This window comes from Phaenicophaeus curvirostris, chromosome 1, assembly GCF_032191515.1.
Source record: "Phaenicophaeus curvirostris isolate KB17595 chromosome 1, BPBGC_Pcur_1.0, whole genome shotgun sequence".
NCBI classification, from domain to species: Eukaryota; Metazoa; Chordata; class Aves; order Cuculiformes; family Cuculidae; genus Phaenicophaeus; species Phaenicophaeus curvirostris.
Genome location: NC_091392.1, coordinates 115,563,456 through 115,588,288, shown reverse-complemented (window position 1 = coordinate 115,588,288; position 24,833 = coordinate 115,563,456). Strand labels below are relative to the sequence as shown.

At 39.5% G+C, this 24,833-nt stretch overlaps 2 protein-coding genes across 2 annotated transcripts in view; both read right to left on the bottom strand.

The window, feature by feature from the left end:
• Positions 1-24,833, bottom strand: part of SH3BGR (SH3 domain binding glutamate rich protein) — a 614,594-nt gene that overhangs the window by 416,504 nt on the left and 173,257 nt on the right. The gene's annotated exons all lie outside the window — the stretch shown is intronic.
• The window catches only part of PCP4 (Purkinje cell protein 4), a 51,094-nt gene continuing 45,751 nt past the window's right edge, over positions 19,491-24,833 (bottom strand). The window contains exon 3 of the mRNA XM_069849938.1: positions 19,491-21,994. Within this exon, the coding sequence (XP_069706039.1) occupies positions 21,867-21,994 (128 nt within the window). The 3' untranslated portion in view covers positions 19,491-21,866. The remainder of the gene's footprint in view (positions 21,995-24,833) is intronic.

The following is a 24,833-nucleotide window of genomic DNA, read 5'->3' as shown; positions in this document are numbered from 1 at the left end:
TGCTTCCTTTCCCCAAGACCCATATAATGGGAACTCGCCACATCCCAAATGCTGCAATGCATAACGCAGCTCCTCTGTTCAGTGAGTACACAGAGGCTTGAAATCTGCTACTGTCTGTGCTGACTGAGGAGAGAAGGCTTAATTAAATCTGTTCATCCATAGGTGAAAGGCTTCTCTTTTTTTTTATAATGGGAAGGTACACAGGTAATTGCCTTTTCAATTTATCACCTCCTCTATCAGGGCTGCTGGCACTAGGCATGGAAGTATTGTACTCTGGATCTCAGGAGGAAAAGGGGAGGAAAGTTGTGGGGGATTTTCTCTGGCAGCCCAGTTTGGAGGACCATCTGCACAGCAGCCTGGGAGCAATTCATCAGCTCTACAACATGAAGCTTAAAAGCTGAATGCCTTTTTTTGTTCCATAAGAGCTAACTAAAAGTAAACCAGATTCTGCTGCAATGAATTATTAAAAGAACTTCATTTAACATTACTGTGATCTGGCTTAAGTACAGACAGGCAAAGTGGTTTCCCAAATCTTATTGACTTCCTTAAGTGTTCTATTAGAGAACAAACATGTGGGTTTATCAGCAAAAACATCTGCTGGAGGAAACCTAACACAAAGCAAAATGAACTTTGGAGAAGGAAAATAGTTAAATGGGAGCTCCTGGTGAAAAAAAAAACTTGTAACGTTTTATTTTTAAGTGCCTCGATAAACAAAAATGTTCTCTGACAGTTTTGTGGTATACAAATGTCTGTGAGCCATAAGGATTTGCATCTGGGATTACATATATGTTCTATACTTGGTAAAAATATGCATATGTGACAAGATAACTATGTGTGTACAGCCAACCTTCACAGGTCATCTGTGCAATCCAGAGTCAGGAAAAGTGCTTCAGCCTCTCCTTTGCCCCTCTTCTGCCCTACTCAGTGTATCAATGAGTTGCATTTCACCATCTGCCCTAAGACCTGACTGTGCAACAATGTGCATGGTAAAATTAATTTGAGCTAGTATAAAGCAGCTGGAAAACATTGAGCACACTCTTCACAGGTTTCAGGATAAAAAAAACTCGATAACCCAGGGGTTTTGAGTATTCATCTATTGTTTCGTTAAAGACTAATGGAAACGCATACAATAGGAAGACAAATAGATGGAAACGTGAGAAGGCAGCAAAGACAGACAGCAGAAGGTGACGTGCTCATTCTGCAAACATAACACCAATTTTTCTCAGGTCTTCCAGCAGAATTTCTTTTTTCTCCGACTGTTCCTCTGTGCAGTGCTGTGTAATTCAATTTCTCAGAGCCTTATTAGCTTTGTCAGCAAAGCTTTTAACTTCTAGCTTTTGCAGGCGTGAGTTCCAGATCACGAGGCAAAATGAGGGTATGCCTAAAGCCCAGGCTGTGAAGTTCACTCTCCAAGGCAAAGCTCCCATTAATTCAGTATGGCCAGTACTTTTTGTAACAGATTTCCCATTAAAATGTATGGGTAACACTTTTAAGTGCTTTAATAATTGGATAATGATGTGCAGCTGTTTTAGGGTTCCTCTTTTCTTTCCCCCGTTTCTTGTGTTCTTTAAAATATGACAGCAAATAATGGATATCTCTAAAATAATTGAATGGAGGGGGAAAAAAATCTGCAAATACACTTTATAACTGAACAGTTAATAAAAAAAAAAAATAAAACCAGAGTCCCTCAAGCCAGTTCCAATATGTTTTATATCACTGGTACTTTTAGGAAATAAGTAAAATATGCAAAGAACCATCAACAGTTCATATCTGACTAAAGATTTAAAGGGCTCTGCAACTGGAACCACAAGCATTTGTTAAACTTCCTCATTTTTTCTTTTAATTTCCTGCAGGATGGCCCAAAAAACGTTTGTGGAAAACTATCATGGTCAGTGTTGGCACTAGGCTGACCCCTGTAACTACAGAATTTGGGAATATTACATTAATGGTAAGTATTTTTGAAAGAGCTTCAAGGAGGTAGCAAAATAGGGTGTTTGGCAAGTCTGTGTCTGTAACTAAGGATATAGGTGAGGATCCTTCTTTAATGTGAAATGCTGTCTTTAGTAACTCTAATAATGGAAAATAGGTGCTGAGTTTTTATGAATTATGACACTCCTTACCAGCTGAGCCAGGCGACCAAATGCCTGCTTAAATTCTCCATTTTAATTTCTTTTTTTTCCACATTTTTTTCATACACCTTTATAGTATTTTGTATAGCACTAAGTAGTGGGATCTGCAGTGACTACTTTGCTTGTGTGTTGACTTCTAAAGAATGGTGGCCAGTCAGGATTTTTAACCTTTATAAGAAATCTTTGGAAAGCACTACAGTTGTAAATGATGTGCTTTATATACTAGGGCTAGGACAGGTAGATGAAAAGATATGGTATTTTAAATTACCCTAATGGACATGGTAGATCCCTCAATCTCGTCAAGAATAAGTGTAAATTAGTTTCCTAGAAGAATTGCATTTTGCAGCTAATCAGAGTTCTTGATTACCACACAATTCCTAAATGGAAAAACTGCACATTAGCATAAATATTCAAATAAGACTGTGAACCATTAAAGACCCACTTGTTCCACAACAGAACCACGGTGACTTTATGAGTAAGTTCTTCCTGAAAAGCAGTTTTCTACAGAGGTAAGAGGCCAGAAGTTACATATTTACTCTAAGAAAAGGGGCAGTGCTTGCTTCCTTGAAGGAGAGAAACCAAGCAGACCGAGGACATCAATCTGTTTTTCTGCCTGGATATTCAAGATTGCCAGTCTTAACCATATTCAGAAGAATCATCAAATCCCCAAAAGAATTTGAATAAAATTGCTTGTTCTTTTGAGCTTGATGGACTAGTTATTTTTAGTCAGGTTTAGTCATTAGAAGTAAGTACTTTTTTAGAGAGAGAGACTTTGCACAGATGCTTAAGGATTTTTATAACACTTTAGAAGCACAGGGAAAACACTCTACAGCATTTCTGATGCATTCAAAGTCTTTTAAATGTTTAAATGAAAAAATTCCACAAAAACTAAGCAAGAAGCAATGTTATACATGTAAGAATATTAACGCTTGTATTTTATCCCAGTTACTAAAAGAAATTTTTTTTCTTTTTTTTTTTCTTTTATCTAAAACTTTGTACTTCATTGGAAAGTAGTTTAGCCAATTTTTATTACATGCCAGTAGCTATAAGTTTTGGCATATACAAGAAAAAATCCAATAAATGTTTCTTTTTTTTTTTGCTTTATTTTCCAATAAGACTTTTAATGGCTAACGATGTTCCTAATAGATTTTTTTCAACTTTTGTAGAAAGTTCATTCCTTTCAGTAACAAGATGCATAAAGACAGTAAAGGAGAAGTAAACCATGGACTCTATTTAGGAAAGAATCTCCTTCACTGATAGGAATGGTTGGACTTGATGATCCTGTGGGTCTTTTCCAGCCTAATGATTCTGTGATTCATGCTACTAACCTGCTCAGACTACCTCAGGTGTTACTTGCACCAGGACTAAGAGATCAGATCCCAAAGAAGCTGATCTCACACTCAGTGAAGGAAACACCTTCATTTTTCTCCATTGTGAAGTCAAAGGAGGGAAAAAAAAAGGGTGCATCATGGATTTGTGATAAAGACTATGCTAATATCACTAATGGAGAATGTGATCCATTTTCAGGCTTATTTTTGGTCTATCCAAAATCTGAACTCCAGGCCCTTAATTCCTGCATACTGTCCAGGAAGAAGACAAAGTTTTTCGGTGTATCTACAGGTAGACATGCATACATAGCTGTATATACAAATATATATGTATATGAACATATACTTGTATATAAACAGAAGTTAAAACAAGAGAAAAAAAGAGGAAGGCGCAAACCAGCATGCTCAGAATAGTTCATAGTATTTGGACCTGCGTATCAAATAGTGTCATTTCTAAACCACAACTCTCAGCAAATAAATGTTGCACAGATTCCTGTTATATCCTGCCCTGCAAATTTTCCTTATTTCCTTCTCACTGTTCTTCTTATTTTATTTCATTGGGGAAATTTACACACAGAAGCTTAAGCACCAAAATCTGAGGTTTGCTCTTTCTTCCACACAGGCAGGCTGAAAGTGCATGTTTTTCTCGTTAGATGGCTTTTACGACTTGGAAAATGGATATTGCAGTCTCACTATGCAATTGATGCATGGTGCACAGATGTAGTGCCTTGGAAAACGTTTGCATTGACTATCATGATGTTTTCCTAATTAGATGCCTCTGAATACAGATCTATTTCCAGCATGGTTTTTATGTCGAACTGCACAACATATTCAGTTCAACTGGCAGTTTAGCTTACCCAAATGCCATCAACAGAAGTTAGCTGAAATAAATTAAAGAGGCAGTAATGTGCTTGTAGCATTAACATTAGCATTTCATGGCCTTTAGCTAGCTCAGGCAATAAGCAGACTTGAATTATGAAAAGTTTCCTGCTTATGCGGACAGAAAGGCATCTGGCAACTGAAGACTGATTGCTGCTTCTCATCAGACACCATCACTTGCCTATTCCAACAGGGTTTTGAGAATCTTAAACTATGGTCATGAAGTAACTTGTGCTCTGAGAGAGGGTTAGAGGTGGGAAGTAGAACAAAGGAAGGTAAAATGGGGGATGGATGTTAAAAAAAATCTTACTTTGAATAAGCTGAAGGAAGGAAAGCAGGAGAGATGCTGCTCTCCCTCCTAGGTTACCGATTGAAATAATTGAAGTTTGCTGGCTGAAAACCAGTCAGTATGCATTGTGATTACAGAGTTTTCTCTCTGGTCATCCTTCAACAAACAGTTCATGTGAAAACAGGGGCTGTAGGGAGAGCTACACAATCTCTATTAAGATTTCTGGTGAAGTCAGAGGAGGTAACTATGTTTTCTTATATCATCCTATTCCTTCCACCACTGCTGGAAGTAAAATTGTTTTTAAGTACCTGGAGCTGCATATATTAAATACATCTGAAGTACAAACCTAACCGCTGTCTCAAACTGGTTTCCTAGTGCCACCAAACAGGCAACGATGAAAGCGTTTGTACTTCAAGAAGTGCTGAGCACCCAGAAGCCCTCTCCACAGGAGACTATTCAGTACTGATTGGAATTAGTTCTATATATGCTCTGTCATGGCTAGAAACGTGATTTCACCTAGCAATTAGTGACTTTATTGAGTGATGGCACAGGAAGGACAGTACAGGACTGGCAGCAGTCACAGAAGTGATGGGGGAGCAGTTCTGATAGGACAAAATGGTGCCAAAAGCTAAGCTGAGATGGGGTTTGATAAGGGGGGAGCAGGAAAAAGAAAAATATCAGCTTTCTGGAAGTCTAAACTGTGATGAATTGTTGTCATTTTGCATCTGTGTTTCTTTTTATTATTCTATTTTCTCTTTGAAGAACGTGAGTTCTTTCAAATATTGGGAATAAGAAGTATTGTATCAATCTCGAAACGGAGTTATTTAAATAGGTGAGCTGTATGCTTCCTCAGCAATCACATATAGGAGCCTCACACTGGGTTAATGAAGAAAGGCAGCTGCTTTCTGCCCTGGCTGAAGCAGATTTCCTGCCCCAGATTTGAGTACAGATGAGCAGGGAGTGTTTGCCTCTCATAAGATATTCTCTAACAGAATCAGGTGACAAGGGTCATGGGATTTATGGCTTTCTGGTGCCTGTAGGTAGCACATTAAACAAAAGAAGTTTTGCATGGTGGGAAAACACTTCTAGTGAACAGAAGTTCCTCAAAAGAAAAACAAACAAACAAAAAAAAGACACTTAAAATCTGAATTCTTTCCAGAAGCATTGCCTAGAATGACTACACACACCTTGTCTTAAAGGACCACCCATTACCACAATTTATTTTACTTATATGCCATCTTAGCAAGGGGAAAGTAGCCAAATCAGTCATAAATGCTGCTAAAAAGGTTTTGCATATGCTATGTGCCAAGACCTGGGCTTTCATCCAGGGTGTCATCCTTCTGGTGGACTTCTAAGCAAAGGTCCAGTCCAGAGATTTGCAGGTTGCCACTCAGGCTCCACTACCTTGAAAAGCAGAGACAAAGATGTTGAGGCCTCTGCCATACCCTGCTGCTGAGGCTGTAGCTAATGAAGGACTGGAAGACCATCCAGAGAGGAGCAGAGACCTGGAACTACTCAGAGAGAGATGGTGAGAGCATCCACCGCCTGCCACCACCATCCGAGTGGCTGAGCTAGCTACTACACAATGCTTCATTTTCCTTGAATGATGTCTTGCTTGAGAGCAAATCGTAAGATGTTATCATAAACAAATTTACACTTTGTTCTCAAAGGATCTTCATTTTTTCATGTCATTTATATAAATCTGCCTTCAGCCACCATGCCTGGTGCAACTCCAAAGAGCAAAAATTTTAATTCTGTTCCAGAAGATTGCAGTTTACTTAAACACCTGCTAGCTTTATTCTGGCAGGCTAGGCTAGGATTGCTTTGGTATTTTACTGTAGCTTAGTGTTTGATGATCAGTTTATTCCATGATTATTTTTTTTTCAGACAATAAATACTAGCTGTATGTGGCAAAGCATCTGGAACCATTTGTTGTTCCAACACACAAGGGAAGCAGAGCAGTCTGAATAAACATAGTCTAATTTTGAGAATAGGATTTATTTACATCAGCTGGTCAAACTGTACCCTTTCAAACATTGTGAGTATAAAAGTAAGTGTAGCAGTAATGGCAATAAGGCAAGCTGCACCTCCAAAAAGAATAAAAAGCATTGTATTTTCTGCAGTGATTACATGGATGATTTTGCATGACAGTGGAGAGAATAGACATGAGACTTACTGTAGCTCCAGCTGAAGACACTTCCAATTCTTTGGCATGGTACTGAATCACAGGGGCTAATTGCAAGGCAGCCTGCAGAGCAGTTCATCAATATAGACCTAATATAGCCTGTCAGAGCAATAATTTTAAATACGTATTTGGTGGTTAGAAATGTGTGAATACAGAAGGTAGTATGACTGTTTTAGTATAAAAATACAGCATGGTCTAGTCCATGCTTGCTCTCATCAGTGTTTAGACAGTGACAAAAAATTGCTTTCCAAGACTTTTCACACCTTAAAATGATAGACATTGATAGCAAGTTCATTTCATGCATTATCAGCAATATATTAACTCCATTTTCAGCCGAGGAAGTAAGTCGAGACTTGTTGAAAAGAGTAGAGTGCATTTTCCTGTGGCTAATGATGACTCAAGCTAGAGCAATATCAAAATGTTTCTAGTATTTGTCTCTTGGTATACAAATAGTTGAAAGGGGAACAGGTCTTCATAAATATTTTCAAGACCGTAGTGAATTGTTAGCAGTGTTTGTAAATATAAACAGTATGCTACCATAAAACTGTCTTTAATTGGACAACATATCATGATATGCAGCTGTTAGCACTAAAGTTGACTTCTGAAGAAATCATTCTTCTTTTAAAGTAATAGAAAAGGGAATTATTGAACACTTGGTCAGCTCATACACTGCAGAAACAGCAAGCGTGCATTCTCTGAGACATCAGTTTAACTTTAAAGCCTAAAGGATGGGTGGTTTTCATCACATTTCCATCTCTACAGCAGATTGTTCATGTCAGCCTTGATAACTTGGGATTTTTGGGGCACGAAGTACTCAGCTCTGCACAGGAAAGCACAAAGAAACTTAAAATGTTACATTTCAATGTTGGTTTATATTTTTTAAGTTTAAATTCTTAAGCCTCTTAAAGTTGCTAAAGATGCAGAAGTGTGAATGCTGCTTTTTTAATACTAAAAACTATGGCAATCTTAAAATTAGAACAATGTCATTCTGTATGTGCTGAAGTTTGACATAATGCATTAGCTGAAGGTTAAATTACAACAAAGAACATGACAGATTACTTGTTCGTAAGAGTAACTCTTCTCTAAGATGCAAAATTATCTAATTCACTGCAACACATTTTTTCTCAAATAGCTGAATTCACATTCTGAGAGGAAAATTTTTATTCACTGCTTGAACCACATTTTCTAAAGGAAGGAAAAATGTGACTTTGAAAACTGTAGGCATTTGTAGAAGGGGGAGAATTCTGATTTATGTTTGTTTGTGTGATGGGAACTGAAATATTAAGTAAAGGGTGTATGTATTTTAGGGAGGGTATCAAGAATCCTGTCAGGATTCTGAAGGTCAGGTTCTATTTTCAAACATCTTAATTTTTCAGAATTCTAGCTTTCTCTCACGCTTAATAGTTATGGCATTTGCTGTGTAAATTCCTAACTCAAATGTATCAGCAGAAAGATGACCTTGCCAGATTGCAGAAATATGCTAAGTATTAAATCACTTTAGACTTAGGCTTTGCTCACACATGTAAAGAAGTTTCAGGAAATATTCATTGCAGTCATACTAAACTTGTATAATACCTTAAACAAGAAAGTAACGTAAGTAACGTTTATAATAACTGAATTTTATATGTCACAGCCATAGGAAAATTCAGAAGAAATATCCTGGGATGTAAAGGGAACAATACTTCTCCAAAGGATCCCCTGTTATTCATATTGTCACTTATTTTCACCCAAGAAAGGCAGTACCTCTATTACCAAAGAAAGGTCTCTGTCATTCATTCCTTCTCAGCCAGATGCCAAAGCAAACAAATCAGCAACTAGTTCCTCTAGCTATTCCTCTCCAGGAATTCAATTAGAGAAAATGACTGCTTGGTGAATATACTTGCCATTAGCTTTCCCTGGACCTTGAACTAAGTTTCATTTGTAAAGCAGCAATAACCTGCTCAGGAGGGTTCTCCAAAGAGTAATTTCTTTTAAAGGTCATGCACACATTTTGGAAAGAACAGAACACCTGTGCATGAGGAATTATTAGAGCTCTTATGTGACACGCAGATTCTGTTTGCATCAAAATATCAAATCTAAATGCTTTTGTCTTCCAGAATTATTAAAATGCACACATGTTTGTAACCCCATGGGCAATACATATAACAAAACACAACATTTGGATGGACTGGCCAGAAACTGAACTCATATCTAAATATCTCACATCTAGCATCTTTTCAAATTGATCATTAGTACACAGGAGAGAGCTGAAAATAATCTGTTTTCTGACTGACAGTTTTGTTAATGAACTTAACTAGATAATCCTGTAAGGTCTGAAGTTAAATACCATAGCTAAGAAAAGATATTGCCTTGTTTTTCTTCTCACTCTGACTTTACTGAATGTTAACATTTCCAAGAAAAAAGCCAAGGGCTATAGCACAATGCCCAGAAAAAAATCCCAATGAGTTAGATTGTTCCATTACTGAAGTACAAAGACATTCATCCATCAACATGTCAACAAAGTTTTAAAAGGTGGCTCCTCAGGTTTTTTCCAGGAGGAACAGGGCTTTCTACGTGACTCTGAAAATGACATTGAAAAAAAAAAAGAAGACCTTTTAACCCCAGAGACTGAAATTTCCTTCCAAAACCTCTCATGTTGCAGTAAGTAGGAAAAAAATACGGTTATTTTGCTGAACACTGTATTTAGAAATAAATTGTTCTTAGCTCAATTAATTTGGTTGATTGTATGTAGGTAAGAAAAAGATTTCTTTAAAGTATTTGGTGAAATACTTTAAATACACTGGAGAAGCACAGTGTCAGACTGTAGCGATGAGCTCTTTTTTCTTTCTTTTCAGGTTAGAGGAAAGAAGTTTCTGTAAAAATCGTCAGTTTCTCACTGACTATATCCAACTGATTTTGTAGTGTAGAATGAAAATCCCTAAACCGCTATGAAGTGAAGTCAAAAATATACTGGGTTATATAATAACAGCCTCATCTCCTCATTAAAAGCGATGTCTTCAGTACCATTTGCTAATTTATCTTCTTTTCCAAGTTTGGTGAAAACCAGTTTGCAAGTAGTCTACCTCCAAGGCCTGGCCTCTGTTGTTGGGGGATTTACTAGACGTGTTTTCAAGTCTCCATTAACTGTGATTTGCCAGTCTATTAACTATTTACATCTGGTATCACGTAAGCATTTCTAACGTAAGCACTGCTGCAGTGAATGTAGATGCTATATAAATAATGAAGGAGTAATGGATTGGATCAATTCCATCTGGAAATGACATAAACTCCTCTCTGTCTCAGGCAGGAGTTCTTTTCATAGAACCAAACTAAGGTGAACTTCTTGCTGGAGAAAGGGGCTGGATGCTTTCAAGGCTGTATTGGAAGGTAAAGCCTGCAGCAGGACCAAAATAGGTAACATCTCAGTCTTGTTTGCCCTCCAGGAAAAGAGAATTTCAGCACCAGGAAAAGGTCTAATTTCCTACCGGACTACAGCTTTAAAGCTGGATTTGACTGAGCAGATACATCCCATGTAACTGCAGAAGCTGAGAAGGACGCATTCCCTTGTTGAGCTCAGCCACTTCTAATACAGCAAAGATGGCAGCAAGGAGTTCACAGGAGCACATTCAGAGGCATGAAGATTACCAGGCTGCTGTACTTTTTCCCTGATGAATGCAGACACCTGGCATTCATCTTGCACTTTGCAGTCACAGAAGGATGTCTAGTAGCTGTACCTCAGCAGCACTATTGCACCTGCCAGGAGTTATAGGCACCAGTGCTTTGAGCTTTCAAGACATGGACCACTTTTGAGATTAATTCAAACAGTAGTGAGGAAAATACCTGTTCCATAATACTGGTTCTTTCTCAGAAGTCACCTTGTAGGCAAATTTTGCTCAACTACTAATAGATTCGTATGTATAACAAGACAGAATTTATTTGATTTTATTTTTGATGCAATAGACATATCAAAAATCAATCAGATGTCACTGCAGCTCTGTTTATAAATGGATTGCTAATAATTGAAAGCTGCTGCAAATTAAGTCAGATTTATTTTGCTTTAGGTGAGAGCTTGCTAATAGCAGAGAAATGTACTATGAAGAGAGGCACTGCTAAATCTCTCTGCTTGGCAGAAACCCCATCCATCACAGAACTGCTGCAGTTGAATACAGCACATTTACACAGTCTGTGAAAGATTTGCAAAAGCACCCAGGAGACTAAAGTGCATAAGTGCCAACGACTTTAAATGGTACTTGCTTCTGCAAATTTCATCCCCTGAGACTTCAGTAAACCTAATAATGCACAAAAATACAGTCAGAAGTGCTGTCTAGCTTTACATAAGCTTGGAAAGTCTTGCTCTTGTTTTAATTTGACTGCCATTTTAAGGAGAAAATAAAAATTATTGCTGCTGCTGTTTCAGCAATTATCACACTGTAAAGTAACCTTTGTAATAATACTTAGCTCAATAGGGTCAGTAATGTAAATGTTCTTAAATGCCAAGAGATAAGATGTTTTCAGTGGAAATCAACAGGTGAGTTTATGTCAGAGAAAAGACAAGTAAAAGGAATTAACTGGCCTTGACTAATCATCCCACCTAAAAAATACCACTGCTGACAGGCACATGAAAATGAATTCACAAGAGGGAATAATATAGCCTAAAGTGCAAAAACAAAATAACCTTTTAAAGTTGATTTGCAGCAGAGGCCTTGACCAATTGCTGAAAAATAATGAAGTTAATACCAGCAACCCAATCAAGCCTTATATGTAGAGTATCAACAGAAAAGCTATTTGTCTGGGAACGCTTTAGCAAGAATCAGCAAGAGAAACGAGGGAGTGCAATCTGGTTGCTAGGACAAAGAAAAAGGTAATACAAGTGCCTGTCTGTTTATGCTGCAATAGCTAAGGCACTCCCTGAAAGTCTCACAGCAGCTGAGAATTGAACTTTCTGTGTAAATGTGTCTTCCTTGCCCATATGTGTTTGTATTCTTCAGATACAAAACATTTTTCAGTGGTGTTTTGCAAATCTTAGATGCATCATCTATGTATTATCAGCTAGTTCTACCTAGTTCTAACTCTAGACAGTTAGGAGGGCACTCCAGAACAGGCAAATGGGCTTCTGCTCTGCAGCGATGTGAATTGTAAAGGGTACTGGGCGGTATCTTCAAGGTTATCTGATGAATATCCTTTTTAAAGAAGCAGGTGCTTCCCCACACATACACACTTTGTTACCTGTTATCTCTTAAGTCTTGTTGTGTGGGAAGACAATACAGCTCACCAAAGCTGACTATGGGCTGCCCACTTATGCCTGCAGACACGCTGCATCCCCCAGCAAGAGCAGGCTGCGGGGCAGGCTGAGTTTTAGGAGAATCTCAGACAGATATGGAGTGATAAATTTTGAGGTGATAACTTTCAGTACCAGCAGTGAGGAAGCAGATCCAATAATTTTATCTCAACTTTATGCAGCACATTCTCACTCTTGCTGCAGTCCTGCAGCCCAGCCCCCTGCTCCATACTGCTGGCTCCTTGTGCAGCAAGATGGTACACGATGCAAATAAAACTCAAGGGCAGAAACAATGTGTGAGTTGTGCTGGTGCACCCAGGGCTGTTCTCCAGTGCCTGCTTTCCTGTTTTACAGCTGCACGTTGCTGGTATACGTTTGAGCCAGGGCTCTAACTGTGCATTGGCATTGAAAGAATGCTGTGCAGATGAAAAAGGGATGTTAAAGGGATGTTCATCATTCTGTGTTTGTTTCTTCAAAGGAGAAATATCTCCTTCTATGCAGGCAAAAAATGTCATCAAAAGAATTCCCCTTCTCACTGGATATTTTCAGTATTTCCTTTACTCTTTCTACTTCTACTCTCTGACTGTTTTCCTTGTTGCTAGTCCTAATCTTGAAGCTTTGGCAGCTATGAACTATAAATACTACTGAAAATTACTTATTTAAATTAGTCTAAATGACTACAAAGCTTGCAGGATTACAATTTCAATGTACAGCACAGAATCAAGATAATGGTCTTTTAATTCTGATGACGGGCATTAACTCATGCACATATGTAAGAACGGAGCAAATGTAGGTAGCTCTCTGATCCCAAGAAAAAATTACATTAATGGAAAGTGCTTCTTTAATGATGAAATGACTATTTATTTCTTCTTTATAAAAGTATATAGAATACAATGCATAATCCATGTTTTTCCCTTGTGCCCATCTGCACAGCAATACTGAAAAGGAGCAGAAACAGAAGAACTAGTCATCCATCTTTTTGCTATGCAGCAGATGTCAATAAATTGGAGATTATGTTCCATTCTATTAAAATCCCAATGTCCCAGGCAATAACCTATCTTTCAATAAGCACAGGTCTAATATCCATTGAGATATTAGCTAGTGCTGAGTTGAAAATGACTACTGTGTTTACCTACTTCCAAATTGTATTTCATCCATTTTCATTTACTGGATAAAAACAATTGATTGCCTTAACTTAGGCATCGTAAAGAAAAATTCTCTATGATCAAGGGAATATTCTAGTCAAATAAAACTTCTCTTCCCTCTGAAAAATTATTTTAATTTCTCCAAATACAATGGCTCTTAATTCACTTTTTAGCCTTAGATGCAGGAGATGTTTCAGGGCTTCCCTAGAGACCGTAGGTACCATATGTCAGGGGGAAGTCTAGAGGGCAAACTACAGGATGACTGATCAAATACTGAGATTTTTATTTTTAACTCAAAGGCAGAATTTAGACAGCACATCTGTGATCCCTAAATGTCTGCCAATTGCCTTGCATAACTTGAACACATTGCAGTGCATCAGCTCTTGTGATGTTGCCCAGGTATCCCCTAAAGACAACACTACACTGTTTAGTTTTACATAACTGAATGGGAAACATATAACTAATTCATTATTTCAGCAAAAGAGTGAGTGGGAAACGAAATGCTCCTGCTCTTCAACATCAGGCAATTACCTCCCTTCCCTGCCACCCTTCCCCCTCCACCCACCCTTCCTGATGTAATTCTCTACCCATGCCCTGTGCCTCCTCCTCTTTAAGGCACTGTCATTACATATGTCCTCTTCACCTTTCCCAGAATCTTTCCTTCTCCACTACAGCAATCCCCTTCACTCAACCCAGCTCTCATGCTTTGCTACCCACCAGTGTGTCACTGCGTTCTCTTCCGCTGTTGCTGGGGCTGGAAAAGCAGTGCCCAATGCTGAGACTGCTCTGTGCTTTAGGGGAGTGTGTTGACACCACAGCCATGTGGCTGACAAACTAAAAGGTCTAGTGCTAGTGCTTATTCTCAACTTGCCTGTGTTGCTAATGAAGTTTGCCTGTTCAGGTCAGCCAGCTGCCCAGACACGTGCGCTTCCAGCAGCTAAAAAATCACCCTGCAAGTTGGCCCCACCTCAAGGCTGTGCTGGCCGGTGCCGAGTTTTGTGCCATTATCTGATAATCGGAGATTAAAAACAAAGAAATAAACATTTTCCTAGAAAGGGGACCCATCTACTTCAGTGTGATATTTAAGTGGGGACCAGACACATTTCCCACCTCTGACTTGCAGGCAACCCGACTTCACCTGTGGAGAAGTGGGGCAAGTGGGACTGCGCCAACCCTGGGCAGGGGCACAAGCAAAAATGTCTCTGCTGCCAAGAGAACCAGTTTGCTGCCACCACAACAACTGAGTTTGGCCACACCGGGGGGGAGGATTATAGGTACGCTCATGCCACATGAAGAAATGTGTCATTATGGCTTGTGTGCATGATCTAAAGTATTTTAACATGTTTGGGAGAGACGGCTGTCTTCAATCTTCCATAGGTGTGCCAGTTTTCCCCTTTCTGTAGCTATTACTGTTGTTGTTATTCATCATTGCCACCATCTTGTGGTTCTTCTTTTATATATTTCACTATATTATATGCGGACTTGGCTCCCAAGAAGAAATTAAAATAGTTAAAAAAAAAAGTTTGTCAAAAGTACAAACTTAAGTGCAGAAATTCACTACAATTCGAATACTTGATGAGGCCAACAGATCGCCCCCTCGTGTACCTTCCCTATCCCACATTTGTCCTGCAGACTTTGGTGGGAATATTTATTGTGAAAACAACTAATGAATGTGAGTAATACTATTAGTTTGGCCTTTGTAAAACATCATTAAATCACAACGCACTGAGAAGGGGGGAGAGTCCTCAGGCTTATTTCAAGAGCTTTTTTTAGATATGGATACTCAGACTTTTCTTATCAAATAATTAGTCATCAGAAGGAAAGTCAAGATAACTTTAGAGAATAAAATAGAAAATCATTGAAATCTTTTCTGAGCTTCCAAAAAAGTTTGATTTAGAGAACATTGAAGCTCCTGCACCTGGCTTTAGTAATAGGAAAGGGGAAAGCACAAAAGAAAATCTGACCCAATTACAATTCTTGTGCAATTTGAAGGTCAAAGAACTATATATAAAGACATTTACCTGGATTTCTCTATTATCCCAGTATTGCAGAGGTGCAGTGGGACTATAAAAGGTGTTTTACAGCCAATATGGTCTCTTGTAGGAAAGAAGGAAAAAATCCTGACTAGACATAGAGACCGCAGAGAGACCTGATATTCACTGGAAACATCAGTTCTGACTAAAAGCCAACAAAATAATGCTGTCACAAAAGATGCCAAAAGCCATGTAAATTTGTGGCAAGGGGATGGTCACTTGTAAAATAGTCAAGATAATTATGCTGCTGTGCTTGGCACTGGTTACGTTTCATTTGGATGGCTGCATTTCATTTCAAGCACGCAGATAAATTGGCAGGGTTCAAAGGAGAATAACAAAAAAAATGATGAAAACGGTTGGAACAGGACATCTACAAGAGAAGGTTAGGGAAATTGCATATAGCTGGTCTGGAACAAATTAATCTAAATGGCAGGAGGGAAGATTTGGGTTAAGTGCAAACCGACCTTTATTGCTTTAAGAAAAGTTCAGCCATGGAACAAGCTGCCAAGGAAGGTTTTAGCCTTACCATCACTAGAAATACTAAAAGGCAGGAGACCATCTGTCAGGGACAGTTTAGGGATTTAAAAAAAAAAAAGGAAAAAAAAAATCACTGCTACAATTTAAAAGTTGAGCTAACTCATGACTAGCCTTTAACAGACTAAATGTGACATGGTTTATGTGTTCAGGATAAGTACTTTTCACTGTGAAGATTGGCTTGATAGTATAAATCAACACAAATCAAATCTGCTGATTTCAGATTGAGAAGGATATCTGCATTTGAATATTTACAGGAGATAGATGTCTAAATAATAATTTAATCATATCAATAATACATTCTTCTTTTTTTCCCCATCAGGCTTTGAACATGTATACAGAAATAATATTGAAAAAAGAATATTTAGTTTATGTTAAAACATAATTAAAATCTGAGGTTTGTTGTATCCTTTAGGCCTGTCCAGTGATAACCATATTCAACAAGGTTTCAGGTCAGATCAAAACTGTGGTGAGTGGTGAATGGTCAGGAACTGATGTAAAGGTGTTTCTGCATTACCATACAATTATAGTACTGAGACAACACTGGTGCCTGAGCATCTCTTACAACATCACAGAAAACTACTGACTGTCAAGAGACACCTTAGGAAGCTTCTCCTTGCTGCAAAGCATCTGCTAGCTTTTGGGTTTTAAGGCAACATTAAGAAACCTGGCCCCAGATAGCCTTCAGTGGTGATTCAGCTAAACTGCTGGGACTTTATTTTGGAAGTTTCCACAGTCAGCTGCCAGGTCTAAAATGGGAACTGGCAGGTAATTACTGAGGGTTGCAGAGGACACCTCAGATACCTCTCAGATGCAGAGACCTCTGGTTATGTCTACACAAAAGCACCACCACTGAGTGCTAGACATGCACCACATCCACATCCCACATCCCTCATCCCACATCCCACACACGGGCTGGTATATTGCCTGGGTGAGTATCATGTCCTCCCTTCTCCACTCCCCCATCAAAGTTTGGTTTTCATGAAAGAGAAATCATGACACGTTCAGCTGGTCTTCTGAGGTGGAGGAGCAGGGTCCATGGCCATTGGCAATGCTCTCCGTCTCACCTGGAAACATCAGGGGCTACTGGTTGAGAGGGCTACTGCACAGTTCCTTGGGATCCAGCAGGCTTCAGACTGGAATTTGGGAAGCACCAGGTGGCAGGTAGGATTCATCATGCCCTGCCGCAAGAAATCCAGCTGAGAAACATGCTGCACACACCCTGGACCTGCCTGGGGATCCTGCAGATTTCTTGGGCTTGAAGCATGGCATTGAGTTGTGTTGCAGCTCACATGACTAAGGGCAAATAAGCCAGGGAAGGGTAAACTTCACTTTTTTCCATGGGGCATGTGACCTTCATATACATAACCAAAAACTATCTACATCCCTCACTCCTCCTTGGGAGGGACAATGGGATATGGGGAAGGACAGACCCATAACATAGACAGGGAGACTGCAGAGCACAGTTAGGTTGGCAGTGGGAGTTCCAGCCAGGAGCAGGGCAGCCAGGAAGCGCCAGGGCAGCTCCAGCCATGGGCATTGGATACCTCCCTTGGGATGGACCAAAGCCAGGACATGGGTAGGGCCTTGGTTGGGCAAGGCAGGACTGTGGGGAGCTGGAGACTGGTCCTGGTCGCTGTGGATGATGCTCTTGGGGAGCTGACATGGCAGCTTGAGCCCTGGACAGGGTAGGTGTGGCCCAGCGGCCTTACATGGGGTCCAGGCCACGGTTAGGGTCAGGGGAGCCCCAGGGATGGGCAGGGGCGGTCAGGGCTGTCAGTGCCCGCATGGCCCTGACATGACACTTCTCTATCTCAGGAAGCCTTCTGTAAAACTAAGGACCAAAGAAGGGGATTTCTTTAAGTAGAAATCACCAATATAATAATTTGTCACCTCATCCTTCTTTTCACTTGATTTTTAAGAACACTGTACAACATAGATGCTGTTGGAGTCACACTGATGACACCTCACTCCTGGGAGAGTGGGACATGCCATCTCACTCTTTTAGCTCCTGTCCCTTAACTGGGTGTTTTTCTGCAAGAGGACCCGAGCATTTATTCCCAGCGTGCTTAACTTCTCTAACAACATTCATGAGAGCCCTGTTAAAACTTCTTGAAAATCCAGGTTGCACCTGGGTTACCACAACCTACCAATTTACTCCACCAGCAACTGCAGGCTATTTGTGAATCACAGCTGCTGTAAGGCTGGTGTTGACGTATTACAGTTGTATAACATCATATCAGGTTTTCATGAGCTACCTAATGACGACAGTCTTCCTAAATCTCTGAATACTCCTACAGACCTTTCAAAAATATATTAATTCACCACTGCTTATTCTCCTGAATTTGAGGCCTGTGCAAGTGATCGGTTGAACAAGGCAGCTGCTGTGTCTCTGTGCTCCTCTACAAAACATGGCTGAACCTCATCCAGTAGCAGCAATCTGGTGCTACTGATTTTGCCAGGTTGGTCCAAACTTTTCTACTAGCATTTTCAGTTTGACAAAGAAGTTCTCAGGTTGATGTATTACAAAGAAGACCCCTACTGTAGGAGCCTCTGCTCTGTGCATTAAGGGAAGGTTCATTTCTACTTTCTGTAAGACCTTCACTTTCCCACGTCCCCAGAAGTCTCCAGCAGCCTACTAGTCTGACGAGTGTCTGAAAAAAAATTAATTGGTAATTGTATCTTCAGCAAGCCTCAGGTTGGCTTTGGCTTGCCTTACTGTGTTTAACTTGATAGACTACACAACCTTTTCTGTTTTCCTCAATTGAGCATTCTTGTGCTTTCTGACGGCACTTCTTTACTTCTAATAGTCTCTTTTGCTGTTTACTTCTACAGGTTATTTTATGATCCAGGCAACAATGTGAACAAAGGATTTCTAAAGCTCGGGAAATTGTTCAGATCATTCAACTGTAGGTTATTCTCTTTTGGGACAAACTCACAGCAATTTGGAGCTGAGGCAGTATGGATGTGTCTAGGGAGGGTGTGGGTGTATGTGGTGGAAGCAATAACCCTGTTCCCTGCAAAATCTATGGCTCTGAATAATCTTTCATGTTACCCACAGGAACTTTTGGTTTACCAGCACAGATATTCATCCAATCCAAACTTTGCTTTGCATGACTTCGTTACTCCCAGCTAGGTAGTGCCAGTTAACTACAGAACTCAATGAGTGATTGCAAGTTAAAAGACCTATATAATACAGAGAATGTTTATGCATCCTCTCTCACGCATCTTAGTGAAGTTCCTGGTTGAATCAAACACCTTTCCTCACCTCAGTAATATCTAGATAGGTCTTTGAAAGGTAAGAATTAGTGGTAAGAAAGGAAATTAAATACTGCGACCTCAGATATGAATAAAGGATCAATGAAAATAAAGACAGGCGTGAAAAAGCTCTCCTCTCCGAAGAACATGAACTGAATCTGTGCTGCAAAAACATTTTCATAAAAAGGAAATTGTCTGACAGGGACAGACAAAATTAATCCAAATTTCATGCCAGTTCACTATTTCCTCATTATGTTTCACTGTATATTAAGACTGTATTTGTAAGATGCAATCTGAATTTCACAATAAAGAATAGGCCTACTGCTGAAAGAGCTATAATTCATTTACTAGCAACCCTTGTTGCTGTATTTCAATAATGTAATTGTTTCCTCTGTGTCCCAACCATATGATTATTCCTGTTGTGTAGGAAATTTAAGTCCAAGGAATGTCAGATCAAATATAAAAGCCTAGTGCTTCCCATAGTTTTTATTCAATTAAGTTGCCATTACAGAGCTCATGCTATTTCAAATGACACAGTGCAGAAAGCAAATGCAGTCCTTCATTACAGATATATGTCTATCTAAACAAAATGGCACCAGCACAGTTCAAACTCATTACAATTTTTAAATTATTATGCTAAGGTGATTATTATATACTGAGCAGTCTCTGTGAAAGACAAGTGGGGAATCCGCAGCCTCCACAAATTGCGCTTTGAGAACAGTAGCAGTGTTATTTGACGCTTATTTATGAAATTCCTAAGTGCAGAGAAACAATGCTGCTAAAATATGCTCGTAGACGGAAATCACTGAGCTGCAGCTTGGAGAAATCTGACTTCGTAGATGATTTGTGGGTAAGTCATGTGTAGGGACCACAACCTGATGCAAACAGAGGGGCCTAAGGCAGGGTCTGGGCAACACTTAGATGTTTATCCCCAAACTAAGATCTAAAAAGCCCTGTCTGTTCCCACCCAGTTGTGCTGTGCTTATTAAGCACCTTACACATCATCTCTGCACATGCCTTTTACATTCCCCACAGGATCCATAAGGCTTCCTCTGCTCAGCATCTCCTCCATCACAGTCCTAGGATTCCTACCACCCACTACCAGGTTTGGGCTCCTCACTAAATTATTGCCCAGCACTATGAGTGCCTTAACCTGCATAAAGCTGAGGGCCTTCCCTTTGCAGTCCCACAGCCTGCCTTTCAGGCACAGCTCTGCATCTCTTCAGTATTGTTGCTATGCTGGGCTCTCACTGGAAGCGATTGCCACCAACTTCAGATCCTTCCTCTCCCTCTGTTCCTACCCCTTGGTTGTAGCTTTCTGTTAACACGAAGGGACTAATATATGTGCCTTTGCCCTGGTGATCAGAATACTCTGGTGGGAGGTGGGAGACAAGAAAACAAATCCCTCTAGGCAGAGCTGGGAATTACGCCTGAATTTCTTACACCTGAAGTAGTCCCAACTCCAGGCTGTTCAGTTAAAAGCAGGCAAGCTGTCACCACTCAGCATGTCTGCCTCTGTCAGCCTGGAGGTGAGACCCACACTGCCTTCTTGGAGAACTGCTTCAAACACCAATCCTTCAGAAAATATTTCTGTCTTTGATTTCCCAAGAGACAAAGATATCTACTGGAACTCCTAAACCTGCTGATGAAGCCAAGAAGAAGATGAGATTTTATTACACGTCTTTGTGTAATGCATGTCTCACTTGCCCAAGTTAAATAGCTCTTTTTTCTGAGTACAATGTAATTGTCTAAACCTTTTCTGAACCTTCCTCATGCACTATATGGGCAGTCAATTCCTGCTCAGGACTGAAGCCAGGCAAGATCCTTACTTAGATCCAGCCTGAAACTGGCCTGTTATTGTTTTACAACAGGGAGAATATAGAAATACTTCCCAATTTAAGACAGATGTTGTGGTTGTTCTTTGTTAATAAAAACCTGGGCTAACAGTAAGTGTTTCATATAAAACTGAATACAGAACAGTGAAAATGGAGACAGGGATTCTGTTATGATTTACTCATCAAATACCAAAAATAACATGAAAAGAGAGAGATAGATTATATAGTAAGTGAAAAGCTGCATCAAAAAGACAGTTTAAAGGGTCAGCTTCTATCTTCCCTTTAAACTCTCTTAAGAAAGTTTCTGGAATCGTGTTTTGTAGTTTGTGTCTGATTCATTATTTTTTCCCCCCATAACATCCAATGTGGTCCAGGCTGGGTAAATCTAAATGTTATGTGAAGAGGAAGGACATGGACAATTTCCCCACTTAAGCCACTTCATTGGAGTAATTGCAAGACAAAAAAAAAACCCTTCCTCACTGCTACCTATGCCTCTCCCCGTCACGCTAGCTTCTGTCTGAAACTTTACTCTCAGCTCATTACAAGAAAGTAGTTTTATTGTCACATTTGGCTGGCAGCTGGAATTATCCAAACGAGGTAAGCAGGGCTGAGACATGTGTTCTCATCTTCAGCAAAACCCTTGTAACATACGGTGCTGTTATGCCTCCAAGCTCTATGTGAAGAGGAAAACAGGCATGTGGACTGGGTTCATTTGTAAGGCTGTGGTTGCTGGATTAATAGGAAAAGACAGATCAAGGCAGACACTTTAATTACTTCACCCTAACTTTTTATTACAACATCGAGTAAAATGGTGAGTTACAGCAGATAATGGGTGTGAAACACCTGGGATGAAGTCACACGCACAAGCTCATGGTTTGTTATCTGCCAATGGGGTTTTAAATATTGATAATTTCTGTACATGCATCTTTGCGTTATTTCTGATTTTCTTGATAATCATTTCAGGATTACTTTGCCTTAAGCCGTGAGGTAGCTACTAAGACTGGGATCCCGCTTTTTTCTTCTGGAATTTTCTGAACTGTGACTGTATCGCCACGGCCGCCCGCTCTGTCTCTGGTGCTTCCATGTCTATGTCAAATTCTTCTTGAACCTTCTTCTGCCCATCTGCCCAAAGAAAACAAAGCAAAACAAAATGTCAGCAGATTTTTCAAACAGTGATAATCACAGGACAGCACAGGTGACCTCTTCTTCACAGACACAGCCATGATTATGTGGAGAAAAAAAAAACTGCAACCAGTTTTGGCAAATACAGCTGAACAAATTCCTCACCCAATCCCAACAGTTGAGTCTGTGACAGCCCCCTGGTAGCTAGGCACTGAAGAGTGATGTCTGAATGGTGCTCAGCAGTCACCAAACATCACCCTGATGTCTGACCAAGTCTTCCACTGCCTGGGAAGCTAACAGTGAGGATCAGAGGGACCCTCCTATGCCCCCAGCAGGTAGAAGCAACTCATTGCCATGTTTACTTTAAAACAAAGGCAACTTAAAATATTGCAAAGTAGGAATTAAGACAGTGTTCCTATCCCACCCTCTGCATTAGAGGAATAGATACTACTTTCTAAGGCAAATTTCCATCTTTGTTGCTTGTTTCCTGCCTCATCCCTCTAACTGCTCTTCCCCTTCAAATCTTTTATGTTCAATCTCTCTGCCACTGTGCTTCTTCCCTCACCTCTCTATGGGCTCTTTTGTTGCCTTTTAGCCTCAATCCTTGGCCCTGTGCCTTCCTTTATTTCCAGTACTCAGCTTTTGGTTCAACACGTTCATCCTCCATGTGGACAAACCAGCTGACTTTGCTGAATTTTACCTCATCCACCTACGCGTTAGCAGTGCAGCCCTGGGAAAGTCCTGCCCTCATTGTGAAGACAACTCTAATCCACCTGACTAACAAAGTTGAGAACACACATTCATGCCACTAACCTTGTCATACCACTGAGTTTCTGTTCTCTATAAAACTGTTTGTTAAACTCACTTATATAGTTGTTGTATTCCTATCCTGCAGTGAATATTATGCCAGGAGTGTGCAGACAGCTCTACTTAAAGCAGTGGTGGGAATTCACCCATTTTGAACCACTTCCCTTTTTAATCCTGAGATTAATACTTCAGGATTGCTCATCCCCAAGTACTGCTAATGCAAATCAAAGGAAATCCTTTCAATGTATTTTTTAAATGAAAAGAAACTTATTTCCCACTCTCTCTCTCCTTCCCCGTAGAACACAGGGATAATATTTCATGATCGTAGCATGAATGTCGCAGTATTTCTTGCTTTTACTTCTTATTCTTATCTCATTTTTTCTATGATGAGAATCCACTCTAAACTGGGTAGATATTTAAAGGGAAGGTTTTGGCATATTTCATACTGATTTTATTTTAACTACAGTAACCAAATAAATGCATCTATGTTAATGTAAAAGAAATATTCACTTATTATTTTATCTAACTTAAAAGAACATTTAAGAAGAAAGACGAAAATGTAAGAAGAAAGAGAAAGTCTGGAGAGGAAGAATAGCCTGAGAGGTGAAGTTCAGAAGTGACTTCCTTATGCTCACAAACTGTTGACATAGCCAAGGAGAAAACTGAATTCTCCCATTAAAGGCATATCATGTACTGAAACATATCACAGCGTCATAGAATGCTTTGGGTTGAATGGGGACCTTTACAGGTTATCTAGTCCAAAGCTCCTGTAAGAGCAGGGACATGTTTAACTCAATCCGGTTGCTCAGAGCCCCATCCAATCTGACCTTGAATGTTTCCAGAGATAGAGCCTCCATTACCTCCCTAAGCAACTTGTGCCAGTGTTTTCCCAACCTCATTGTAATATTTCTTCCTTATATCCCTCCTAAATCTGCCCCTCCAACCCCTTAGTTTGTTATATGAGTGGCTTATTAAAGAAACAAAAATTTCTGTACCAGTCTGTATCAGCTTTGAAACTGATGAGACTAACATCTTTTCATTGCTTGGTGATTTTCATTTTTGTGGTAACATTCTGAGTTTTAGGTTCCTCCCTTGCCACTCACTAGACACAACTGTCAGTCTTAACAGCAGAAAACAAAAGTGGAGTTTAGGCATCGATTTTAGCTTTTCAGTAGATTAATTACTGACCTTTGGAAATGTCAATAGGGAAAGCTAGATGGATAGATAAATAGACACAACTGGTTCCATACCTCTTGATGAAATCTGGCCTGTAGAACTCATTTCGTATTACAGTCAAGTCTTAGCAATGTGTTACCTTGCAGTAGTGACTCAGCAACTTACATTAAAATTTTATAGACTCAAGAAAACTCAGCATTTAGTATATTTTTTCTCTAAAATCTCCAGGCCAGTTAATCTTTGCTTGATATGAATCATCATCAGCCTTAAAATCAATTGTACTACAATAATTAACCATATTAGTGATTGATAGGAATGGTTGAACTCTATGATCCTGTGGGTCTTTTCCAACCTAGTGATTCTGTGATTTATCCAAGTTCCTTTTGGTTTTTGATCCATTCTCATTTAAATCAAAACCAAAAATCCTTATGAACTCCTCCTGTACTCCTCTTTTCCCCACCACTAAGGAGAAATGGTAGGATGAGAAGTCTTCAGCCACTTCGGCTTGTAGAGTAAGAAATTAAACGTGTTTAAAAAAGCCACAGCATTTATATGGGTAATCAAGAAATTCACTGTTAGCTTACAGATTGTATAGAAATATATATATAATGATGACACATATATGCATAAGGTACACTATAAAACATGTCTATCATCAATATATCATGTATGTGACATAACTGTATTTTCTTTCTCCCTATACCCATCTTCCTCTTTCTCTTTCTAAATACATGTATGGTATTCACATTTATAGAGAAGATATATGAATATATATAAAAATACACAGACATATTTTCTTAAAGAGTTTTAGGTCCTGCGTTAAAATGGAAAGAACTGGATGGGGTATTTCCTAAAT